General features: G+C 49.3%; 1 protein-coding gene across 1 annotated transcript in view; it reads left to right on the top strand.

Annotated features, from left to right (window-relative positions):
• jade2 (jade family PHD finger 2) overlaps positions 1-24,435 on the top strand; it is a 56,769-nt gene extending 32,334 nt beyond the window's left edge. The window contains exons 5-14 of the mRNA XM_068744018.1: positions 2,461-2,600; positions 3,254-3,465; positions 3,869-4,036; positions 4,941-5,057; positions 5,184-5,627; positions 5,702-5,866; positions 15,810-15,927; positions 18,987-19,106; positions 23,171-23,316; positions 23,665-24,435. Of these exons, the coding sequence (XP_068600119.1) occupies positions 2,461-2,600; positions 3,254-3,465; positions 3,869-4,036; positions 4,941-5,057; positions 5,184-5,627; positions 5,702-5,866; positions 15,810-15,927; positions 18,987-19,106; positions 23,171-23,316; positions 23,665-24,435 (2,401 nt within the window). The remainder of the gene's footprint in view (positions 1-2,460; positions 2,601-3,253; positions 3,466-3,868; positions 4,037-4,940; positions 5,058-5,183; positions 5,628-5,701; positions 5,867-15,809; positions 15,928-18,986; positions 19,107-23,170; positions 23,317-23,664) is intronic.
• The last annotated feature ends 684 nt before the right edge of the window (positions 24,436-25,119 follow it).

Raw genomic sequence — 25,119 nt, 5'->3', positions numbered from 1 at the left:
AGTGTTTTAGAGTCGCCGGTATTTGGATGGGTTGCCAAAGGATAAGGGTCTGTTGGCACGGTGATGCGCGCACACACACACACACACACACACACACACACACACACACTGCGAACACACAGGGAAGCGATTGTTTGTCAGGAATGCTGTGTCTGAACAAGTGGTTTAATCCTCCATTCAGAGCAGCGCTCTGCCTCGTCATCGTCAGGCCTTTGCAGCCCGCCTCAGGATTCTGGGTTGAAAAGCAACTCCCGTTGAAAGAATGTCGAAGTCTAGAGTTCAAGTCAAATTGACGAAGAACTGGAGGAATAGCACTTTTCTCTCCTCGTCTCTGCTCCTCCTCCTCCTCTTTCTTCCATCTCGTTATATTCCCTCTCTCAGTTTTTCCTTTTCACTCTTTCACTTGTCTTCTTACTGTATTCCATTGTTGATGTCACGAGGTCCACTGTTCACCGTTGACCTTGTGATGCGCCTGGGCTCTGCAGGTGATGCAGTTTCATCTCGTTTAGGTTGCTGTGCTGCTTCTGCTTTGAAGCGAACGCTGCTTCCTGTCAGTCAGCTGCAGATGGTTTATTTGCATCAGAAAGTTGAGCCAGGACTCGGTTTAAACCGCGACTCACCTGTGCTCATAGAACATCCTGTTCCACGGTGTTATACCACAAGGCATCGTTGTAGTCCCACCTTCCTCTTCCTCCTCACTGCGTACCAAGCAGCAACCCTTCTGCTCAGAGCCACAGCTGGAGGAGGGATGGAGAGGGGACTTTGGTTTGTATTGTTTTAAGAATCCGAGTCCTGCTGGGTGCAGTTCCTCTTGATAAATATTTCATGGGACTCACTGATAAGTTGAAAGAGAACTCCACGGGGGGTACTGCTGGGATTCTGGGGAGGGAACATCTAAATATTCCCCCTCCACTGCTCCTCATTAGAACTCCTCAAATGTAAACAGCAATCATTTGAAAGGTAGGAATCTTCTCCCACGTGCTGGTAGCAGGTTTACAGAGCCGAGAAATGACTGTTTTGGTGTGAAATAATAGCTTCGTGATTAAAAACAAGGTTTACTTTAGCATTAAAAAAAAGGAATCGAATCCTTTCTTTTTCTTCGATCCATCTCCTGATTTGGGACTTTTATCTTGCTCAAACTTGAAACGTGCCTAGTTGTCTGTCTTTGCTGCAGTGCAGGTCCTGCGAGCCACGCTGGAACATCCACGATCCACCCAGGCCTCTTATTCCTCTCATTCCAGCAGGTTATGGAGTGTTTTTGGTCCGACTGGCTGCTTTGCCTGGTGTTAAGATTTCTAACGGCCTGCATCAATGTTCATTAAAACACCGCGTGCATCTTTTGATGGACGCTATTGTCTGCTGTTTCTGACCTCATGCGGCGTGGAGCATTTAAATGAACAGTCCTCACATGTATTGAATAGATGCTTTATGACATGTTGGGATTTATAACCTTTTAACAAAATAGTTTTTAATGTCAAGGTTGTATTTATTTACTTGCTTGTTTGTCTCAGTAAATGAGACAAAGTCCGATCCTTTAATTTTCCAGCACACCAGTGTAAGAGGAAACTGAGAGACTTTAATATTACATAACCGAGACAAGCAGCCCCGTGTGTGTGTGTGTGTGTGTGTGTGTGTGTGTGTGTGTGTGTGTGTGTCCTCTTTGTCTCCACTCCTACCTGGGGACGGTCTGGACCTGTTTGTCCAGTGTCAGATGTCAGACTGGTAACTGGCCAAACCAGGCTTCAGTTTTAACCCTTTTTGTCCCAGCAGAGAGACCGTAGAGCTCTGAATTAATCATTGATGCTGGACTGAACATTTGCAGACAGGAATTGATCCGATTTGAGCTCTATGATGTTCGGAGGGTTGTAGTATCAGCGGTGAAAACACCTGGGTGACCGTTTTATTCAGAAATACCGTCATCATCCTCGAGTGTTTGGTTCTTCGCTGCTTCGTCGCAACAGCAGAATTCCACCCGGGAGGGAATTTATTCTGTTCCATCTCTTAGAATAAAAATATCTTCTTCAGTTGTTGTGTTTTGGTTTAAATTAGGTCACTGCATTGGCAGAACATGAACGTTTGAGTGAGAACACCAGCGGGTGTGACGGCAGCTGCTGCTACGATGGTGGCAGTAGTGATGAGGATGATGATGATGATAATGATGATGACAGTGCCGTTTGACACGAGGCATGACGAAGCCGACGGAGGTGAAGGTAACGATTTAACGGCGTGATAATGAGGCGTTGAAGCCAGTTGCTAAACGCAGAGCGGGGGCTTGTTTAGTTCTGAAAGCTGAAGCGCTTCACCTTTTCACACAAAGGTCACGGCTTCACCCGGCGAGCGAGAGAATCACCCGATGACCTGAAGTTGTGCGCCCGCGGCCTCCATGTTTCACGTGAATGCAAAACAGCTTAGAGTTGAAGATTGTGTTCTGACTGTTGTTGTTTTTTTTTTTTGTTGCAGGCTGCTGCCGGAGTCGAGCGGCTGTCTGTCCATCAGCAGGCAGCAAAGGGAGAGCCACGCCCAGCGCTACAGCTGCTATGACCTGGACGACCTGGACGTAGCCTGGCTGGACCTGGTCAACCACGAGTTCAGACAGATGGGTGAGAGACAGCCGGCGAGAACCACAGCAGAATATTCTGAAACCTTCAGCTGGTCTGAAACGCTATTTTCTTTCCTCCATCACTGATCAGCAGCTTTCTGTGTTCTGTGTCTTCCGTTTTCCTCTTTGCTTATATTTAGTGTCCTCTCTCCATTTTACTGCAGCGATAACCGCTGACCCCGAGCGCCTCTGCCGTCTCCACCGCTTATTCCAGATCTGATCGCCTCCTTCCAGATACGGCCTTATAATTGTGTTTATAAATCCCTGCCAGGGTTTAATACCTTATTTCTGGGACACATTGTCCTTAAACCAAACACGCAAACACACACACACACACACACACACACACACACGCACACATTCTCTCATAACAAACAGATGGTTAATTGGTGCTGCAGGGTATAAAGGTTTTATGACTGGGCTGCTGATAGGATGATTCAGAGCGTTCTGTCCCAGTCCTCCTCTTGCTGTATGCATGTTTACCAGAGTGTGTACTTCAACACGGACTGTTTTCATAGAGGACATGCTTGGTTAAACGCTTTGCTTTAGAGATCATTCATCTTAGGGGGAAACTAGAGACTACTTGAGCTTTTGAAGATGCAACAAATCCATTTGTCCACTACTAATTCCACATTTCTGTCTCTGTCCCACCAGCATTACCAGAGCTGGACGAGCTGACGATGGAGTGCGTCCTGGTGGAGCTGGAGCGTGTGTGCGAGGAGAAGATGAGGCAGGCCATCGAGGCCGAGGAGGGCCTGGGCATCGAGTACGACGAAGACGTGGTGTGTGACGTCTGCCGCTCGCCGGAGGGGGAAGACGGCAACGAGATGGTGTTCTGCGACAAATGCAACGTCTGCGTTCATCAGGTCTGCAAATGAGAGGACTGTTTTGGTTCCGCTCTGACCGTGTTCATTGTTCTGTCGACAATATCCTGCCTGTTGTTTTGAAACTGGTTCAGACCAAATGTCATGTTGGACCATCTGTGGTGGAAAAACTACCTTCATCTAGGGACTCCTGGGAATTAAGAATTGTCAGCTCTCTGTGTGAAGTCAAATGTTAATTTGTAAAAAAAAGACCCACGCAAAGACCTCCCAAATCCTTCAGAAGTGTTGCGTATCTCTTAAATGCACCTTATTAACCAGAATTGAGACTTCGATAAGAGACCGGTTCGAATTACAGCTAGCAGGTAGTTAGCTTAGCATAAAGCCATGGCTCAGAGTGGGAACTCTCTCTCTGTCTGAAGGTAACTCGGCTCTCTCCTTGTCATAGGCATGCTATGGCATTTTGAAAGTACCGCAGGGGAACTGGTTGTGCCGGACCTGCGCTCTCGGCGTCCAGCCTAAATGTCTGCTCTGCCCCAAGAGAGGAGGCGCCCTGAAGCCCACCCGCAGTGGAACCAAGTGGGTCCACGTCAGCTGTGCCTTATGGATCCCCGAGGTGAGACCCAAGGAGAGACACAGTGGTCAAAAGGTCCAGGGCGGTCTGAGGCAGGCCCATCTTTTATTCTTCCAGTTAAAGATGGGCCTATCGTCACATAAGCAACTTCAAAGTAGTAACATCTAATGGGTGTAACTTGTAGCAGGGGAGGTTCTGGGTTTGACTTCCAGTGAAGACTTGAGTGTTCTTATCGGTCCAAATTTCTCTCCAGAAGAAGAGCATGCAGCTTCAGCGCTAGCAGCTGTTAGCCACTGTTAAAACCCACCTGGGACTACAGAATGTTGGAGTATGTAAACACCAGTTTGGGCAGTGTCTGTGAAGGAGACGGGGACAGGAAGTCACCTTAATCGCCGCCCTTTGTTTGAAGCGCTTCACTGAAGACCCGCTCGCTCCTTATTTTGACTCCAACACTGGTGCTTTGACTGGAGCTCGCAGCAATCAGTCAGGTGCTCATGTGTTTGAGGAAGGAGTGGAGCGAAGATGAAATGCAGATCATGGCGGATAGCGGCGGATCCTTGTTGAGGGGGCTTTCTGTCACGTGCGTTTTGTGAACGCAGCCTCTCTGGGGTCTCCAGCTTTTGATGGACTCACGTGACGAACGCGTTCAAAAGTCGCCGTTGTTATTTATTGTCTGGCTTTACACCTTTACACCAAAGACTTTCTGATTTACTCTCTGACTCTGAAATCGGAAGAAAATGCCATTCAGGCAACCATAAGTTGATTTGGCGGAAGGTTTATTTTTTGCGGCGGAGGACTGCCGTTATTGAAGGAGGAGAGTGAAACACGAACTCCAGCTGCTAATGGGGGACAAACCTGCGTTCCCGAAAAGCCTTAAGAAGAGTCTCAGTTTATATTCGACCTTGGTGATCACGCATGTGTTTCTTCCTGACGTGTGTCCACGCAGGTGAGCATTGGCTGCCCGGAGAAGATGGAGCCCATCACCAAGGTGTCCCACATCCCCGCCAGCCGCTGGGCTCTGCTCTGCAGCCTGTGTCGAGAGCACACTGGAACCTGCATACAGGTACGTCAGGTCGGCAGGCCGTTTGTGTTTCCCTATACCAGGATTAAACGATGTAGTCGCCTCTCTAAAACCTCCGCCGGGTTCCGTGTGTGTGTGTGTGTGTGCGTGCGCGCTCTATCCCTCCAGTGCTCCATGCCCTCCTGTATCGTGGCCTTCCATGTGACGTGCGCCTTCGACCACGCCCTGGAGATGAGGACCATTCTGGCGGAGAACGACGAGGTCCGATTCAAGTCGTTCTGCCTGGAGCACAGCTGCAGCGCCGCCGGCAGCGGCAATCACGCTTTCACCACCAACAGAGCACACGGCGCGGCCAGGTCAGACTGCGCCGCCGCCGTCGGCCCCGAGCTCCGGCCGGGCCTGCAGCGCCAGCAGGACAGCAGGGCTGACCCGGAGCAGAGGTCGGTTTATTACCTGACGTCCGTGTCGGCGGCGGAGCGGGCTGAGCGGGACCAGCTGGAGCGGGAGAAGGTCAGCCAGAGGAAGCTGAAGCTCCAGGAGCTGGAGGACCAGTTTTACCGCCTGGTGGACGCCAGGGAGGTTGCCGAAAACTTGGCGCTTCCCATCTCACAGGTCTGTGAAGCCATGGGACTGAAACACTTTGAAATGAGGGATGGGACCCACGAATTCCGTTTCTCCTCTTTAAGGTGGACTTCTTGTATCAGTTCTGGAAGTTGAAGAGGAAGGCCAACTTTAACCGACCTTTGGTGACCTTAAAGAGGGACGAGGTGGACAACCTGGCCCAGCAGGAGCAGGACGTCCTCTACCGGCGCCTCAAACTCTTCACGCACCTCCGGCAGGACCTGGAGAGGGTGAGTGGGAGGCGTCTGTGTGTGTGTGCAAGCCTTAGGGTGCATGAATGCCCAGTACCTGACCCGGTGTTGCTCAGACATGAGGGCTGATTCTGGTTCTGGACGCTGCTGACCCAACGCCTCCCTCTGGCAGTGGCTTACCGTGGCCAGGCTCTGGTTGGTGATGGTGATGTCCAGTACCACAGCTCACAGCTGAATGCTAACCGCCGTGTAAATTCCCCTGCTTGGTGTTTGGAATTGCTTCCATGCGTGCCTGTAACCTCACTCTGGGCTCATGTTCACGCCGCTCTGATCGCCGATTGGCATCCTGTGCAGCGGTGCCTCGTTCTGACCCGAAACTGCACCTGGTCCCAACGGCAGCGAGCATCCCGCAGGAACATCGGCCCGGCCCGGCCCGGCCCGGTGCAAGGGGATGCGGCTGCTTCTTATACTTGGACTGAAGTTTTATGCCTTTACCGCAGTATAAAAACAGAGTTTGCTTACATTCTGAATCAGAATCAGAATCAGAAGTGGTTTATTGCCATTGTCAGTGAGGGTTCACAGACTAGGAACGTTTCTCTGTGAAGTAGTGCTACACCTAACAGTAATGACAAAATACAAAAACCATACAAGTACAGACACATCAGCAGCAGCAGGAGTGGATACACAGATGTGTACTAGCAGCAGTAAACTAGTGTAATCACGCAGTGCAAATGGAACAGTGCAAGTTGTATTCAGGAGTCCGGGACAGAATTCTGATATGAAATATACCCAAAAGAATCCAAACCTTCTCATTAGAGCTTCAGCAAACATCTAACGGGATCAGTTTGACTTTCAGATGTCATTTCTTACCTCTCAAACACAAAGGATGGCAGCAGTTTGTCCCTCCCCAGCAAGAGTCTGACTGCTCTTCTTCCAGGACGCGGGTTCCATCGGTTGGTCTGTCCTGACGTGGACAGGCTGATGAAGACACTGAACTGTCTACCGCTATATATTATAGCTATTGTGACTGGCTCGATAGCCTGCCGTGTTATTGCCCTTATAGCTGTAACTGTAGACGCACACAGCGGCCTCCAGTGGTCAGGCTTTATCGATCGGCGACCCGCCCCGCTAACCTCCTGACCACTCAGCGAATGTGTCCACTCCATAACTCCTCTCCCTCCAGACCCCCATTATCGACGTGTTTGTAGTGGAAATGGACCGTACCACTTCAGGTCTCTCAGGATAACTGTCTTTATCCCACCAATAAAAGGTCAGGCCAGCGAAGACGGGCAGCAGGAAATCGATCCGACGGTATTTATAGAACTACAGAAGGCAGCCGGTTGGACAGCAATGAAAGTGATCCACCAATCCAGTGCAGCGTCATTGCAGCCGCTGATCACGTGATCACTTTCCCTCTCCCTGGTCTGCCGTTCTCCTGACGCATGGTTTACGTTTCACACACACACACACACACACATTTACTTCCTGAGGGAAATAAAATGCCTCATCATTTATTGCTGACACATTTTATGAACAAATTATGATTATGTTTTTCCTGTCTGAGTTCCTTTCCTCTGGAGATGGGTGTGTGTTGTGTGTATGACATTGTGTGCGTTTGCGAGTGTATCCGAGAATATTCCAATCATTTCCGATTTGCTGGCAAATGTAAGAATCCCCTCCATCTCTCCATCACATCTTCCCCAGAGTCCACAACCAAACCGTCCAGCCTGCAGCGTTTGGGAATGTGTGTGTGTGTGTGTGTGTGTGTGTGTGTGTGTGAGTTGGTAGTGGTAGAATCCGGGGCCTAATGTTGGGATGGATTATCTCCCTCCTCTTCCTCTTTGAAGTGTTGAAGTGCTGCCAATGGAACGAATTGCTGTGCTGTCCCTAATGCACTGGTGAACTTCCTCCATTTTTGTACTCCTGAGTGCCCCCCCCCCCCCCCTTCCATTTATATCCATCCGAGGTTGTCGGGCTGCACTCCACAAACCCAAGCTGAGCTTTGTTTCTTCTTCTTCTGAACTGATTGGAACTGTGACTGCTGGTCGTCCCTCTGGGTCTTTATGCTAAGCTAAAACAACCGCCTCTGGTTCCAGCTTCATAAGGAACGCCGTGGTTCTGATCCTGTACCAAGTCTCCGGACCGAACGGTTTCGTGTGGAGGTGCTGAAGCCTTTTCCTTACTCATTTCCTCTTGTGTGTTTTCTCTTCGTCCGGTGGCACGCCGCCATCCTGTGCCCTGCCCTCCTTTTGCCACTCTCTCACGGCAAAGACTTTGGCAGCACAGTCGGCCCGGCGGGTCGGCAGCCCCCCCCCACACACACACACACCACCACCACCAAGAGAACAGAACACTTATGAAACAGTCCGCCTCAGGAGGAGGGGGGGGGGGGGGGTTGGAGAGCTTGATTGTGAGTGACTAACATATGTTTTATATATCTGCTTTCCCAAGCAGTGAATGAGGAAGGAGGGTGAGAGAAATGCGATGAGAGGAAGGTTGAAGAGAGGAAAAGAAAAAAGGGGTCGGTCCGGTGGGAATGATCCAGACCGGAGCAGGGGGGGCCCTCTCCAGCCCCCCCTCTCTGCAGGTCTGGAAGGGCCCAGGTGTCCCTGGACTGATAGCTGTCTTTCTCCACCTACTAACCGTCAGGACGCCACACACTTCCCTCCTTTCTTTTATATGATTGAGTATTTTATTTTGGAACAGGCTTGCTGTCGGTTCCGCGGGTCGAACGTCGGCTTGTGTAAAAGTAATATGAAGCTGCGTCCCGAGACAGAAACTGAGGAGTAGACCGACAAAAGAACAACAGAGCGCGGCTGTAAGGTCGAACTGTCGCGGGTCGCGTTGCATTTCTCCTCTCTCTCTCTCTTTCTCTCTCTAGAGAGAGAGAGAGAGAGAGAGGTGGGGATTATTGAAGAAACAAGCTCCAGCACCCTCTCCCACCCTGGCATGAAATCATCTCTGCTGTTATGTAATGTTTGTCGGGTCAGAGAGAGGACAGAAAGCTATGAGATCTCTCTGTCTCTCTCTCTCTCTCTCCACACACACTGTGATATCGATCACCACAAGTATGCACCTGGCCATTCACACACACAAGTCATCAGCTGTTTGCATGCAGGCCGTGCGCACACACACACACACACACACACACACACACACACACACACACCTTACTGCAGACGGGCCGAGTCACGCAGCAGACAGACCCACCCTGTTGGATCACCCCCACCCTGGCTACGCACACACAGCTCCACTTCAAACCTAATGCTGGCTCAAATACACAACCCCCCCCCCCCCCTCGCTCCCCTCCGCCCCTCCTCCTTCCTTGGCTCTTTCCAAGATGCTTCAAGGTGCTGAGACAGATCCAAGACAAGCAACACTTAACCCCTCCCCCCCCTGCCGCTGGACTTTTCTACCCAGCAGCAATGGGAGCTGTTGTATCTCGGCGTTTAACAGCCGTTTAAGTGTTTCTCCAGCCAACCCGGCCTCATTTGTAGACTTGGGGAGGAACTGGAAGTCATGGTTGGCTGGCTTCCAGAGTGACCAGTGGAGTAATGGAGACTCCTGAGGGAAGCAGTCTGGTTCTCGCTGAGGTTTATGATTCTTTTGGCCTCTGTTAGTGCTTATTGATGGATTCTCCAGAGAGGCTTCCCAGACAGTAAAAAAAACGTTGATTTATGGGCTTTGGACTGACAGTTTTGGAGTAATGATCAACAGCATGTCAATTTGTATGTCTGAGCTCATTCATGCGTGTGTCCTGTAACTGGACAGACTCAGCTGCCCCCCCCCCCCCCCCCCCCCCATTGGTTTTAAAAAGGTAAATCATACTATCATGCATTTTAATATAATTTAAACCTTAGGATGGTCTATGTAGAAATGTCCCAACACTTCCACTGGTCAATATAACTGTAAAAAGTCACCTCCAAACCCGTTAATCCACCTTGGATTTTAGTTGAAAAGGGATTATGACAAATATTCAACCACAGATCTCATTTTATGTTGCTTTTTTTCAACCCTTGCACTTTTCAAGATGCCGTGTTTTATTCTTTAATCAGACGATCGAAGGCTGGTTTGCAGACATGCTGGAACTCGTAGTCTAAAATCACTGTCAGGAAACGAACGGCGAGTTTCCGCAGAAGATCTGGTTCCGAAAGGATTCACAGGAAGAAGATGAACGTTTTGTTTTTGCGCTTCATACATAATGATCCCCATGACTTGTCCTGCAAATATGTTTAAGGGAAAATAACGAACCTGCAGTCGCCTTAAAATTGTCTTTATCAGAGTAATCTGAGAAAATGTAAATATTTAAAAGGCACAAATACCATGGTTCGTGTGTGGAGTCAGTTTGTGACTCTCTCTCTTCTGAGCTTCCTCATCATCTCGCTTCCCCTCTGGTATGAGCTCAGTTGGATGAAATAAATATGAGGAGGGGGAATATTTATGGCTGCTTCTGCTGTATAATTCTGCATGTCAGTGTGTGTGTGTGTGTGTGTGTGTGTGTGTTTTGTCAAATGCTTGGCCAGTGCAGGGGCCAAGGCTGCTTTGCTGATAAATAATTCACTGAAAGTTAAACCTTTAATTTACATCACTTTGATAAGACAAGAGAAACACACATACACACACACACACACACACACCAACCATATGGCTTTTTGCATATGCTGTAAAACAGGTAGCGATAAAGACACGCCTGTGTTTAACACACACGTGTGTGTGTGTGTGAACACGTGTGAACCCATCCTGTGTGTGTAAACCTGCAGTTCCAGTCTGTCCCTGGATGAGTGTGTGCGCTCGAGTGAGTCTGTGACAACACACACACACACACACACACTCCAGCAGGATCCCTAGACAAGCTTAACAAAGACAGGAGAGAGTCCATAAATAATGAGAGCGTGCGAGCCCCCCCCCCCCCAGTTGACCTGGGCCTTAAATATTTTACGGTGGGGTCTCTGATGGTACCAGCCGACATGCTGCCTCAATTCAACCGTAAAATATCGGTTTGCAGGACTCGGCCGTAAACGCTGCCCTCTGAGGTCCAATTTAACATCAGCCCACGAGAGCCCGAACTTTGAATCATCTTTTGTGCTCGTGATCAAAAACTTGCTGCACAATCTTTGTGTAGACGTCTGCAGGTTCTGCTGCAGGCGTTGTGTTTGTCCATTTCTGGCTTCATTAATGTCCAACACGAAATTTGGGTTAGCCATGGAATCTGCAGTAGAGGAGCACATTTAGATGCTCTGATCAAACGTCCTCCTTCTTCTTCTTCCTTCTCCTCCTCTTCCACCTCTTCTTCTTTTTCTACCTCTTCTTTCTCTTCTTCCTCCACCTCTTCTTCTTTCTCTTCCTCATAGTTCATTCCATGTCCTGCTCCAGTGATTAGAGCCCTAAACTGCATCAGCGACATACTTCAGTTAACGCGGTTGCTCCAGGCACATTCGGTGGTTTCACAGGCATTTTTTTATGCCGTCCATGTAAACAGCCGCCTGAGCGGGCCTTCGGTGGAGACAGGTGTTTGTATGCTGGAGCGTGAGCGTCTTTGAGGCCGTGAAACCCAAGCTTTAAACTCGAGCGTGTTCCTCAGCGACGCCTCCCAGTTCTCTGACATCTGGATTGCTCAACAGCCCAGATTTCTGAGTTGAGATGGTGTAGAGACGAAAATGTGACATGGGTGGTTTCCAGTGGCCTACTTTCGCTTGTGTGTTTGTTTTTTTTTTTTTTTTTTGCTTTTTTGGGGGGGGGTTAGGGTTAGTGTGTGGGGATGTTCCCTCTGGCGTGACATCCTGCTTACAGCCTGAAGACACGCAGTCAGCTGACCCCACGCTGGTGGCCCAAGACATCCGTCGCGTCTAACCGGGTTAAGCGTTGTTAGCTTTCGGTCCTGTATACTTCTCGGGGCAAAGCCCCCCAGCTGAGCTGCCGCAGCATCTGCTCGCACACCCCTCCGTCTTCCACCTGCCCCCACATAGCTGGCCAATAAAACATGAGCAATTAGGCGTTCCTCCTGCCGTGTGAAGCTCTCCTCCTGCTGCTCAGTGGGGTTGGAGTCTATTCCTCCATGACGTCCCTTCCTAAGGGGAGGTGATGGAGTGCCGGCTTACCTGCCAAATGCTGTGGTAGCAACGCCGCGCCTGGTTATTCGTGGGTTCCAGTGTTTGCCATCTGTCCCATACAGGTTCATAATGATGATGATGAGGAGGAGGAGGAGGAGAGGAGTCGTACGCAGCCTATTCTTTAATCCTGTCACAGTTTACGCATGCTACATGCTAGACGGGTGATCCGCAGCGTCTGGATTCTTTGTCAAGTGTGATTTTGGAGACAATTTAATCCCTTCCCGAATCCTGTTTTGTTTGCTGACATGAAACCGTTTGTCTTTCCAGTGGAGACGAGGGGTAACACGTTTCCAGAGCAGATGAGTTCTTTGCAGGTTCGCTATGTCGTGTACATACTTTGCTCTCATTTTAACTGAAGTGTGTGTGTGCTTTTTCATCTATTTAATTTTTCTGGATTATCTTTCATTGAAGAGGAGGATTTTATTTGTGTGTTAATCAGGTCTCACTTTGTTGTTGTTGGTTTGGGCCCGGTAGCTTTGAGCTCAGTTGAGGAGATGACTCGTTCTGTTTGGTGGTGATTTTTAATTTAATTGCATTTAAATTAGGGTTTAACCCTTTAATGGGGCGAGGGACTATTTTTCATCATTTGAGTTTCCACATGCATTTCGGGTTAAGTTTATGGTGGCCTTGTAGGGGGCGAGTAGGGGGCTCGACCCAGAACTCGAGCCCCCTACTCGCTGTAAATCTGTTTCAAACGTGTGGAAAGGAAACAGCGGCCCTCTGCCAGAAACCTGTTGATGTACTTAGTGTTCGGATGACTGCAGTGCTCTGCTGAGAGTGTGTGTGTGTGTGTGTGCGTGCGCCTGTCTCCTAAGGGTCAGACAGAGGGAGGCTGGGCTGCTGCTATGAGAGACATGGACCTTGCTCAGCCCCAGTTAATACACTCGTAATGCTGATTATGTCCAGCCTGTTGTGTGTGTTGGACGGATGAGACGGCGAGGAGGTCGGCTCGGTTCGGGAGGGGGGGGGGGGGGGGTGGATGGATGGACCTTCAGGAGCAGGAGGAGACGGATGGGGAGCGATTCGTGCTTACTGTTGTTTCACACAGTGATGCGTTCGTAGTCCTTCCTATGATGTTTCTGATCTCTACACGCTTCTCCTCCAGACCGGGCCCCGCCTTCGGCGCTCAGTGACGTCATCCTCGCCTGCATGTTTAGTGGTCCCAAATAATGGCGGTGCTTTTGTACTTTTTTTTTAGAGGAACGGTTCAGACCCAGACAGGGATGAGGCAAACACGGAATAAAGATGTGGGATGTTTCCTTTTAGTGCAGATTGGAGGATGGAGGGATAGAACGGAGGGCAGAGCCGAGCGCCAGGGGAGACGGGCTGAGAGATTCAGTCCGGGTCATTCGCTTCCAAACTCCAGCATTTTTAAAACAGCCCTAATACTAAGTATGATCTAGATTTGAGTCTTCCTTGTCACGGCTAGCTTGGTGTCGCCGAGTTAGCCGCGGAACCGGGTCCGGGTTTCAGACGAATTCCTCTGGTTGAAGCTTTTTGAGATCTGCTGCTGCTTTACCATCGTTTCTCACGATGGGGGTGTCCATCAGGGTCCTGGCCACTTTGGCCTTATTATGGGATTTTGCTGTTTTATTGGGGGGGTGGGGGGGGGCACATTGTGAAAGACCAAGACGTATAGCCCGTGCAACGTGGAAGTAAACAACAACAGAAAGGTTCCAGTGTAACTGTACCCCCCTTTACCTCCCGTCACTGTCCTCCACTCCTTCATCGTGTATCCAGGCAGAGGTGGTTGTTTTTGAAACACACACACACACGTACACACACACACACACACACACACACACACCGTGTCCTAATCAAAGCCAGGCTCGGCACATCGTGTCCCAGTTGAACAGCTATTTATATCTGCAGTGTTCTAACAAGGATGGAATGGGTCAGATAGGCCAGGCTGACAAATCCATCAAGACCAACAGACAAACAGTCATGCTGCTGGGCAGCCAGCGCACACACGCACGCACACACGCAGGCACACACGCACACGGACACACACGCACGCACACACGCACGCACACACGCACAGGGTTGTATTTCCATCATTTGTCTGATATGTGTTGATATCTGTGCTCCCTCACATGTTCTCTTAAATACCTGAATCTGTGCCCACGCACTCACACACATGCACTCACACACACACGCGCACACACACACACTGGTTAGAGACTCTTGATTACTGATTTACTATTGTAGGAGAGATCCAGCTGGCAGGGATCCAGTTGCTGGCTTGTTAGTTTAGGATTCGATTGCTCTGGCTCGGACCCAGTTTCTCTCTCCATCTCTCTCCATCTCTCTCTTCCTCTCTCTCTCTCCCTCTCTCTCAATCTCTCTCTCTCTCTGCAGCTATTTTGTTGTCATGTTGGATATTATGTGCAGTAAATCCACAGCAGTCCACGGCCTGGAATTCTTCTGAGCGGAGAGGATTTGTTCATTGAACTGCTATACTGGTCAGTGTTTTACAGTGAAGCTGGTCAGTGTTTACAGTGATGCTGGTCAGTGTTTACAGTGAAGCTGTTCAGTGTTTACAGTGAAGCTGGTCAGTGTTTTACAGTGAAGCTGGTCAGTGTTTTACAGTGATGCTGGTCAGTGTTTTACAGTGAAGCTGGTCAGTGTTTTACAGTGATGCTGGTCAGTGTTTACAGTGATGCTGTTCAGTGTTTTACAGTGAAGCTGTTCAGTGTTTACAGTGAAGCTGGTCAGTGTTTTACAGTGATGCTGGTCAGTGTTTACAGTGAAGCTGGTCAGTGTTTACAGTGAAGCTGTTCAGTGTTTTACAGTGAAGCTGGTCAGTGTTTTACAGTGAAGCTGTTCAGTGTTTTACAGTGAAGCTGTTCAGTGTTTTACAGTGATGCTGGTCAGTGTTTACAGTAAAGCTGTTCAGTGTTTACAGTGAAGCTGGTCAGTGTTTACAGTGAAGCTGGTCAGTGTTTACAGTAAAGCTGTTCAGTGTTTTACAGTGAAGCTGGTCAGTGTTTTACAGTGAAGCTGTTCAGTGTTTTACAGTGAAGCTGTTCAGTGTTTTACAGTGAAGCTGTTCAGTGTTTTACAGTGATGCTGGTCAGTGTTTTACAGTGATGCTGGCCAGTGTTTTACAGTGAAGCTGGTCAGTGTTTACAGTGAAGCTGGTCAGTGTTTACAGTGAAGCTGTTCAGTGTTTTACAGTGAAGCTGTTCAGTGTTTTACAGTGAAGCTGGTCAGTGTTTTACAGTGAAGCTGGTCAGTGTTTACAGTGATGCTGGTCAGTGTTTTACAGTGATGCTGGTCAGTGTTTACAGTGAAGCTGGTCAGTGTTTACAGTGAAGCTGGTCAGTGTTTTACAGTGATGCTGGTCAGTGTTTTACAGTGATGCTGGTCAGTGTTTTACAGTGATGCTGGTCAGTGTTTACAGTGAAGCTGGTCAGTGTTTACAGTGATGCTGGTCAGTGTTTTACAGTGATGCTGGTCAGTGTTTTACAGTGATGCTGGTCAGTGTTTTACAGTGATGCTGGTCAGTGTTTACAGTGAAGCTGGTCAGTGTTTTACAGCGAAGCTGGTCAGTGTTTACAGTGATGCTGGTCAGTGTTTTACAGTGATGCTGGTCAGTGTTTTACAGTGATGCTGGTCAGTGTTTAGTTGGTCCCCACTAATCTGCGCCACGCCCGACTGGACAGGGGCGCACATGCGCGGTCAAACACAGTAGATGAAGCTGAAACAGTGAGGAAAGACAGCCGCACACTTTGGTGGGGAATCTGTCGCCTTTAGCAGCTGCTCAGACGTATGATCCGCTATTGATACTGAATTATTGATTACAACTTTATAGTGTTTCTGCTTAATCTGCATTACCCAGTCATAAGTGTGTGTGTGTTGTGTGTTTTAAGGTGCGTAACCTGTGCTACATGGTGACCCGGAGGGAAAAGATGAAACACTCTCTGTGTGACCTTCAGGAGAAGATCTTCCACTTGCAGATGCAGCAGCTGGAGGAGGACATAGCCGGAGGTAAGAGAACGAAACCCCGTGTCAGAGCTGATTTTCTAACTCCAGTCATCTCTGCAAAAAAAAAAAAACTCTCAGGTGCAGCAGAGAAATGTTTCAGAACCGAAGAGCTTCACGGTTACATGCGCGCCATGTGATGGAGGTCGCCTCAAGGACATGAGAGTAACCGTTTTCACCGTGACATAAACTACTTTAGTCCTTTACCTCTATTTTCATTAGCATACATTTGCTACTAACAAAGGACAAGTGCCTTTCTGTAACTGCGAATAGATGCACTTTCTCTCCTGATCTTTAACCCGCTGATCGTTTCCTGACTGTTCATCGGCCCCGCCCGTTCGTTTCGGAAGTGATGTCCAGTTTAGCGTAAAAGACGCTGGAAAGCAAGCATTTTGTCGAGCTGAGCAGAAAGTCGGAGACGGTGCTGCGAAAGAAAAAAAAAAAAAAAGAACAGATAAACAGACATGGCAACAGTTTGTATAAACCGTATAAAGATTACAATATGGAGTAGCGATAATAAGTACAGCTAAAACAACAACAACAACAATAAACAATGTTGATGATGATAATTGTTAACAAAGCTAATTATTATATAATGATAGTAACAAAATAATGATAAATCAATGATGATGATAATAATAATAAAAACACTAATGACGCTCCCATCAATAGTAATAGCCTCTGAGATCCTTGTCTTAGCGTCCAAGCTAACTAAAGAGAATGTAACCTTTACTCTTCATCCCTCGACAACAACAGCCCCGTGCTGTTACAGTAGCCTTCATACAGTGTGTGTGTGCGTGTGTGTGTGTGTGTGTGTGTGTGTGTGTGTGATGAGGGTACCCTATTTCCACCATTCCTGGGGAAGGCAACACGTATCTGTATTCTACACTAATAGTACATTTTCTGTCTCTGGCTCCTTTTTTTCTCAGAAACACACACACACACACACACTGGTCAGAGAGGCTCCTGACTCAGCATATTGCTGCTATCAGATTCTGGAGTGGTGCTGCTGGCACTAAACAGCCATATCTATGCACACACCAGAGTGTGTGCGTGCGTGCGTGCGCGTGTGTGTGTGTTATAATGAGTTGCTGAGCCCCTCACCTCTCTGCACCTTATCTTTCTCTCTTTTTCCTCCTGATTTACTCGGCCATCTGTTTCTTCCTTTCTTTCTCTCTCTCTCACTTGCTGCTTCTTCCGAGGCTCTTGGCCTGCCTGTCTCCTCCCTCCGTCTTCGGGTCGTCATACCGTGTTGCGTGTTCTACGTCACAGGGAGTCGTTCCTTTATGCTTATAAAGCAGACGTAATAAACATCGGCAGCGCCTCACACCCACTAAAGCAGAAATTTCTGCTTTGTCCGTAAATCAACGTTTTGCTGCTAAAGTCTTTTTTTACATCACTTTTCAGGAGGCACAGAAACATTATTCGCCTGTAAAGTCAGATTTTCGGTTGTCTTGAGGTTGCCATGCTCCAGCACCACCATCTCCTCCGGGGATATTTCCATGTGAGAAACAGGAACATCGTCCTCGGACCCGGCCGAAACAGAACCGCAGCCTGTCTGTCCGTCTGTCAGTTCCTCATGTGTCAGGCTCTATGTTCTGTCTGTCAGTCCTCCTGTCTGTCTGGCACACCGTGAGCTGCTCTCTTCATGCTTTGTGGATGCTAGCATGTTGTGTGGGGGGGGGGCAGACAGGCCGCATCCATGTGGTTCTAGTGTCCAGTAACTGAGTTAGTCAACAGGAATTAAAGCTATGAGATAAAATCATCAGGACTTTATTTTTACTTTATTATTATAAGACATTTGGTCACTTTGGCTCAACAGGAATCATCACAAGCTTTCTTTCCTGATATGCACACAAACAAAAAGCTTCTGCGGGCCCTGTGTCGTCTTGGGTGGATTAAATACAGGTTTGGCTTCGAGTGTGTTCTGCAGGTAGTAAAAAAAACACACACACACAGTATCATGGCTATATTGCTATGCGGGAAGGGTTCTACATTTACATTCTGGCTCAATCCTGACTGTGACGAGCTGAAAGTGTGTTGGTCTCTCTGATCTGAGTCTGTATGTGTGTGAGAAGAGGAGCGTGGAATGGACGAGAAGTTAGAAGGCGTGTAGGAAGAGAGGGAAGAGTGTGAAAGGACAGAAGAAAGGGGGGAAAACTTCACATTTTATTAATGAGCTCCTGTAAGAAATGGAACATCCAGACTCCTGCTGCAGTTCAGTGCACCTAGGAAGAAGGGAATGAATCACACACTTCAAAAGGACGAGTCCCCTGGTGCTGCTGGACCCTCCAAACAAGAGAGCGAAGGATAATATCATGGAGATGGAAAGAATAAAATGCAACTTGGAAAAAAAAAACTCACAGACCTCACAAAAAAAAGTGCTTAAAAAGGTTTCCAGTGCCGATGGCTGGGTTTGTGCTGAGATTACTAAAAGGAAGGCTTCCACACATTCAGGAGGAGCCTGCTGCGTCCTTGAAAATCCAAAGACTGGTTTTCCTAGATGTGGAACATATAAAAAAAAAAAAAGCAAGATCAGATTAGACCGAAAAAAAGAAGAAAAAGGACAAATGTTGAAAAATGGTGCCGGGGAGATCAGAGGATAAAACGCTCCCTCCTGTCAAAAATAAGAAAAGAAAGGAAATACAATGGAGGAGCTCCGTGAAAGAACCCCCGCCGTTAATGGGCTCCGCAATCTGAGCAACAGCCATAAAATAAATTGGAAAAAGCAGGAGAGATGTCAGGTACTCCTACAAATCCTTTTTACAGAAGTTTATGCAGTCCTGCCTCCTTCCACATAATTCCACACTCCAGGGCGGGGGGGGGGCACAAACACCAACCCAACAGGCTGAGGTGGCTACTCAAACCCACCGTAGTGGAACAGCTACGGCTCCACAAGAACTCCTTCGGGACCTGAGACATTTTTGGCTGTCTGGCAGTGAAACGTCAAACCAATCTTTACTGTCTGAGCTACGGTTCGATCGAGAGCAAAGAATAATCTGAAAACATCAAACTTATCCAATCACTGAATAAAGCAGCTGAATCCCTTCTGTGTCTCCTTGCAGAGAAAACCCAGAAGGGAGAAAAGAGGAAGCAGAATGGAGAGAAGGAGAAAGGGAAGGAGAGGAGGAAGAGTAGTCCGGAGAAGAAAAAGTCAGAAAGTGGCTCCCTGCTGAAAGAACTAGGTACTGCGTGTGTGTGTGTGTGTGTGTGTGTGTGCGTGTTCCAAACTGCTTGTAGGATATTTGTAGCTTTGACGCAACAATAATTTTGAGCAAAACCAGGACTTCATTCTGACCCGATAAAGACCCAGAGTCTGATCGATCAATAACCGACACGTCGACCTTTAATGGCACACCTTTATTCCCCTGTGTGACATCATTATCGTAAGGAATGATATTAAACGCACACTGTCCTTTCGGCTTGTCCCGTCGGGGGGGTCAAACCTTCTCCACTTCACCCTGTCCTTTGCATCGTCCTCCCCAATTATTTTGGCACGTTTTTACGCCGGACGCCATTCCAGACGCAACCCTCTGCATTTATCCGGGCTTGGGACCGGCTCGAGAGAGAAACTGGCAATGCTGTGCTCGATCATGCTAACCGCACTACCCGTGCTACCCGTGAGGCTGTTAATCGATTTAAAAGTGGCGTGAGGTTCAAGCAGAGCGAAGCGGCGCCGCTGCAAATGTTTGCCATCGATGAGCGGCCCGTCACTGCCGATCATCATCATTAGTGAGGAGAGGAAGGATGGGCGATAATGGCTGTTTGTCCTGCCTGAAGGGAATCGCGCCGCTGCCTCGGGATGCTCAGAGGACAGACATCGAATGGGAGTTGAGCCTCAGATTGTACGCATGGAGACATTTGTCTGAAACATTGACAGCTTATGGCCATTGAGCTGACGGTGGATCGGCTCGAACTTGAAATGAGAGATGAGATAAAGACTCCAAGTCTCGCCGAAGGACACAAGATGGACCGCTGATGGACACGCACCGCCTGGTGCAACGATTCACACGCAGCTTCCCGGCTGTAACCACCGGTCGAGACGCTCGCACGGCTATTAGGGAGCAAATTAGAACTCGAGTGAACGCACGACTCGCCAGAAGCCGGGCGGCGTGGAGCAGGTTGCCCGTGACGAAGCAGTGAGGTTTATTTTTAGCCTCCTCTGAGCAGTGGCACGTTGAGCACGGAGAGCTCGATGGGTTGCAGCTTCCTGGCGACTCCTGAGGAAATCACTCTACATCGTGTAGATCTGTTCAATGAAGGAGACTAACATGCCAGCTTTTAAATCCATCCCCCCGCCCCACGTGTCGATCGCTCTGTCTGCGTCTCTGATGTGACTGCAGCTTCAGGGAGGTGGGGGGGGGGCATCCTGAATCCTGAGGCGCCGGGGTTGGCTGTGCTTCCTCTTCCAGCTTACATCTGTCAGGCTTTGCGAGTTGTATTCAAAGCGCGCAATACAATTCAGTACTGTTAATTATAACAATGAAATAAGGGAACAGGGGCTGGAGGTTGACCTGGACGGAGATAAATGAACGTAAGGAGGGAGGAGCACGCAAAGGTCGGGGTGAAGTGGAGAAGGTTGGTTTGTTGTGGCGACCCCTGACGGACAACGAGGAGGAGAATGAAGTAGGGCTGCACAATTAATCGAATGTTAATCGCGATCGCGATTTTGGCCTCCCATCTTTAAAGGAGCATAATCGTCGCGATATTTGACGTGTAAATGCTCCGCTCGTAGAAAAATGTCGTTAAATAAATCAAATGCTTCCTAGTCTAACCGCCAACCACCAGGGGGCGATGGAGATGTTTTGGTGCCGCCCCCTAAGCCAGGGACTGTCTTCAAGGCGCTGCGCACACACCCTACAGCGACAGCGTGTGAAAAACTTTACTGAATGTTGCGGAAGCAGATCACAGGAGAGAGAGAGAGAGAACAGAGGGACGGGTTAAACGAAAACCAGAAGACTGTACAATTTAATTTAGATTTTACCTCGAGGAAATGCACTTAATTCAGGTGATGATGGAGAAACTTATTTAAGTCTTATTTTGATTCAAAGATACGATTATTTGTGTGCTGACATCCATTCATTACGTTCCCTTTATGATGATGTATTTTACATTTCTGTCAGAAGGACAAGCCGATGAACATATGAGAGCGCTGAAGCAGCACGTTGGTGGAGTTGTGCTTGTTTCTGAGCCTCCATGTCTCCAGGCTGCCTTTAAGCAAGCTCTTCAGTGTGAACCGCTTCTTTATGGGGGGGGGGGGGGGGGTCATGTGGGTGGATGCGCAGCGCTGCATACTTACCGTTTACACAAAATAGATCAAATGAGTTAGAACTAGAAAAGCACTGTTTAAGTAGTCAGCTGGCCGAGCTGGTGGCCTCCCAGTGGCCTCCCAGTGGCCTCCCAGTGGCCCCCCAGTGGCCTCCCAGTGGCCCCCCAGTGGCCTCCCAGTAGCTCACCTGGTCGACCTCGGACCGTGTTTCAAGGCTGAGTTACAGAGGCCTGGATCAGGTTCCAGTTTGGGTCTCTTGTCTGCATGTCGTCCTCCCTCTCCGGCTATCGCCGGCGTAAATGCATCGACGAAAAGCATTTTCCCAGCAGCCTTTTTTTCCTCTCGTTGCAGTTGAAAAACAAAAGGCCGTCCATCACAGCTTGATTATGCGTCGGCAGTCACGTCACAAGCGAAACGATGTCTGCGAGGGACAAATCTGCAAATGCAACGCAAACAAATGTGTTTCAGCGCCGCCTCAACTCGGGGAGGGGGGGGGGGGGCAGAATCAGACCCCGCCTCAGTGAAGGTTTTACAGATCATCTAATCTAATGATCTCATGAAAACAGGAACAAATATGTGTTTATGTTCCAACCTCTCAGGAATCTGTGGTTCCGCCTGATTGGTTGGGGTGAGTTCCTGTCTCATGGATGGATGGATGAGGAAGTGACATCACGCTGACGCAGATTAGACGGAACGCTTCTTGTTTTTGTAGAGGACACGCTGCAGGATTACGTCTGTTAGCCAGGCTGCTGCTAGCGTTAGCATTGCTCAGCATTATCAGCCCAGTTCAGTACGCTGCCTCCCCTCGATCGTCCCCTCCCCTCCGCCTCACTCCTCGCTGCCTCTTTTTTCCCTGTCACCCAAGAGCTCTCGACTCATGCAGAGACATGCTGCGTCATGGAAACGGCCGGCTTGCGGTGTGTGTGTGTGTGTGTGTGTGGAGGATGGCTGCTGTTAAAACCTCCCTAACAGCACCTCCTGCTGTCCTGCTTGGCAGATGATTACAGTATACAGCATTGAAGATTTACGGGGAGGTGGAGGGAAGAGAGCGACAAAGGACAAAAAAAAAAGGAAAAGGCCAAGCCTGACGTTTGTCTGGGAGGGTTGGACAGGACGGGGGGCAGGATGGGGTGTTCGGAGGCTGCTGTTAAATCTCGGAGCAGGTTAAGGATGTCCTCGGGCTAAAGGAGGGTTATTATTATTTTAGATGCTTTCAACAGGGACACTAGAAGCTCTGATGGGTGTTTTTTTTTTATCTGCACGCTTGGCTCTAACGTTCTGCCTGCCGTTAGTTAGCAGGGTTGAGTTACTTTGGGAAATCCACTCTTTCTTGAAATGAGATTCTTGAACGCATCTGCTAAAGCTTCAATTCGTTTTACTATAATCAAGCTAATGGTGCTTCTCATTTCATCCCCTGTCGTCATGGTAACCTCTGAGAGAGTATAACGTGAATAACATTAAGGATGAAAACCTTTTCGGGCTAAATACTTGGTTGTAACTTTTATTGAAGTTGTATAAAGCGAACATCTCATCGGGCTTTGGCAGAACTTTCACAGCCCACAGACTGGACGGATGGGCCGGTAGGATTCCTGCCACCATACTCAGGTTTAGTATTCATCAGGACAGAGGCGGCATGTTCGCTTTGGGTTCTGGCTTTTCAGTAAAAGTCACGATGTCGAGTTTGAAAAAATGAAATAATTTGTTGTTGTATTGAGGCCAAAGTAGAATTTACAGTTGCTTAGGAGAGAGATGTTACATTATAGTTATGATCACGTCCGAGTTGTTAATTTATGATGATCTGTCTTCGTAAGGTTTCCTCAGACCTCTGTCTGGATCAAGGCCTAAGCCTCCTGTAGTGCAGCAGTAAAGGTGTGCGTGGGTCACGCTGCTGTCTGACGTGTCGTCCAGTGCAGGACGCACTTTTGCATTATGTTCCACCCTGGATCATCTTCATCTTCATCTCCCTGTCCCTTCTTCCAGGTCTGTCCAGGTCCTTCCCATTGGACAACTCGTTGTTTGACAGCTGGCTCGCCCAGTCGGTTCAGATCACTGCTGATGACATGCTGAGCCAGTGGGCTCTGGGCGCCCAGCACCGGGACAAGAGCGGCAGCCTGCTGTCCGACCAGGTATAGGACCGGCCGGAGCGACGCCGGCTGGAGTGGACAAGTTATTCATTTACACTGTACAGCCCGTTAGCATGTCCTCTGTCGTGGACATTTGTCCATTACAGAGGACGCATGTCAACGGGCTGGGTCTCAGGAGGGTATGAAGAAAAAACATTTTAGAAAACAGACTAATGTGAGATATTCAACAAAAGGAATGAATTGTTGTTTTGATCAATGAGCAAACATTTCCCGTCTGTCTATCCTGAATATTTCGCTCCTTTAAATCCAAACTAGATCGCCGCTCCTCTAATTTTCCCTGCTTTTATTCTCATTCTCTAATTGGCTCTATTAATCTTTCCGTCCTTGCAGCTCCTGCAGGGAGAGGAGAGCCTGCTGAACCTCATGATGGAGAACTCCATGCAGCCCACCTGGAAAACACCCCAGCTGGGGCGCAAACCCCGAGGTAGCAACAAGCCTCGCTCTCGTGGACCCCCACAATCCACCGCGGCCTCCCGGCCTCAGACGCCCCTGTCTGCGGCGACCACCTCCGCTGCCCAGAGCCTCTGGGCTGGCGTGGCGGAGGAGAAGTCTGGCCATGTGGGCCGGAAAGGGGAAAGGTCCCGGGGCTCCTTCAACACCCTAAACCACCACGTCCACCACCATCAGACCCGGAGCTCTGACCTGTACAGAGACCCTCTGCCCCAGCCACCCATCTCCAAAATGGATTCCTGTCACATCTCGGAAGACCCGGCCCAGTGGGATAGCATCCACACAGGGATCGGCGTCGGCTCTTGTTTTACCGCGAGCTCATCTCCGCTTCCGGCCTCTAGCCCCCGGACCACGGTCCTGGACACGGGGGCGATATACCGCGGCGGTGCTCCAAGACTCCGTCTGTCCCGCCAGGGTAAATCCAGAGGGAAGGGCTTCAGCGGGGGCGGAGGCATAGCGGGGCTGGAGTCCATGGACATACGGCTCACGGGAAAAGACTCGTCCCTGCTGGACGCCACTGAGACTGATGGCTACTTCTCTGACGGCGAGCAGAGTGACACTGACACGCGGCCTGGCAGGCGCAAACTCCGCATGCCGCAGTTGCATTCTGGGAATGAGGACCTGCTGAGACGGAGCGTGCTGGCCTCCTAAAGCACCGAGACTCCAACCAACACAAACGTTCAGTCCCACATCCCGGGTCGTCTCTCCATCCGGATTACGAAACGCGGCTGCACGGCTCTGTTCAACCAAACCCCCGCCGCGTTCACCGGGGGAAGATCTTCAGCTCGTACCTGCTTTGTTTTTGGGGTGAATTTGAATGTAGCTGCCTGCCTGTCAGTCCCTTCTCCACGCCGTTTCTTTCATTAGCAGACAGGAGACAAACGCTGCGTTAGCCATTTGTTCGTTTTGTATTTGGGGGTTCCGCCTCTGGCCTCACGTCTGTGGCTTCTGCCAGATTTAGAAATGAACCCTCCTGGGCATTATTCGTGTTTCGGCTGGTTTCAGGGTCTTGGTCCTGCTCCTGGTCTTCGTGGCCTGAGATGCATCCAGTGAGTCTTTGTTTTCTTGAAGATGCTCAGTGAGAAGACGCCGGGCTGAATGCGTCCAGATGGTGACAGATGTGGCTGCATCATATTCAGCCATGATAAGCACAACTAGCTGGTGGCAGGCGCTGCAATGGAAGCACTTGCGTGGTTGGGGGGGTTGGTTTTTGTCATGACGACTTATAAAACTTTCACGGAATGAAAGACATATCTCCAAATTCGTAACAAGTAGATCCCCCCCCCCCCCCCCCCATTCAGATTGTTACGCAGAGACACAAACACACAGCCTTTT

The sequence above is a fragment of the Brachionichthys hirsutus genome, chromosome 10 (genome assembly GCF_040956055.1).
Source record: "Brachionichthys hirsutus isolate HB-005 chromosome 10, CSIRO-AGI_Bhir_v1, whole genome shotgun sequence".
Classification (NCBI taxonomy): Eukaryota; Metazoa; Chordata; class Actinopteri; order Lophiiformes; family Brachionichthyidae; genus Brachionichthys; species Brachionichthys hirsutus.
The sequence above is the reverse complement of the archived record's forward strand: the minus strand, read 5'-3'. Positions and strand labels throughout refer to the sequence as shown.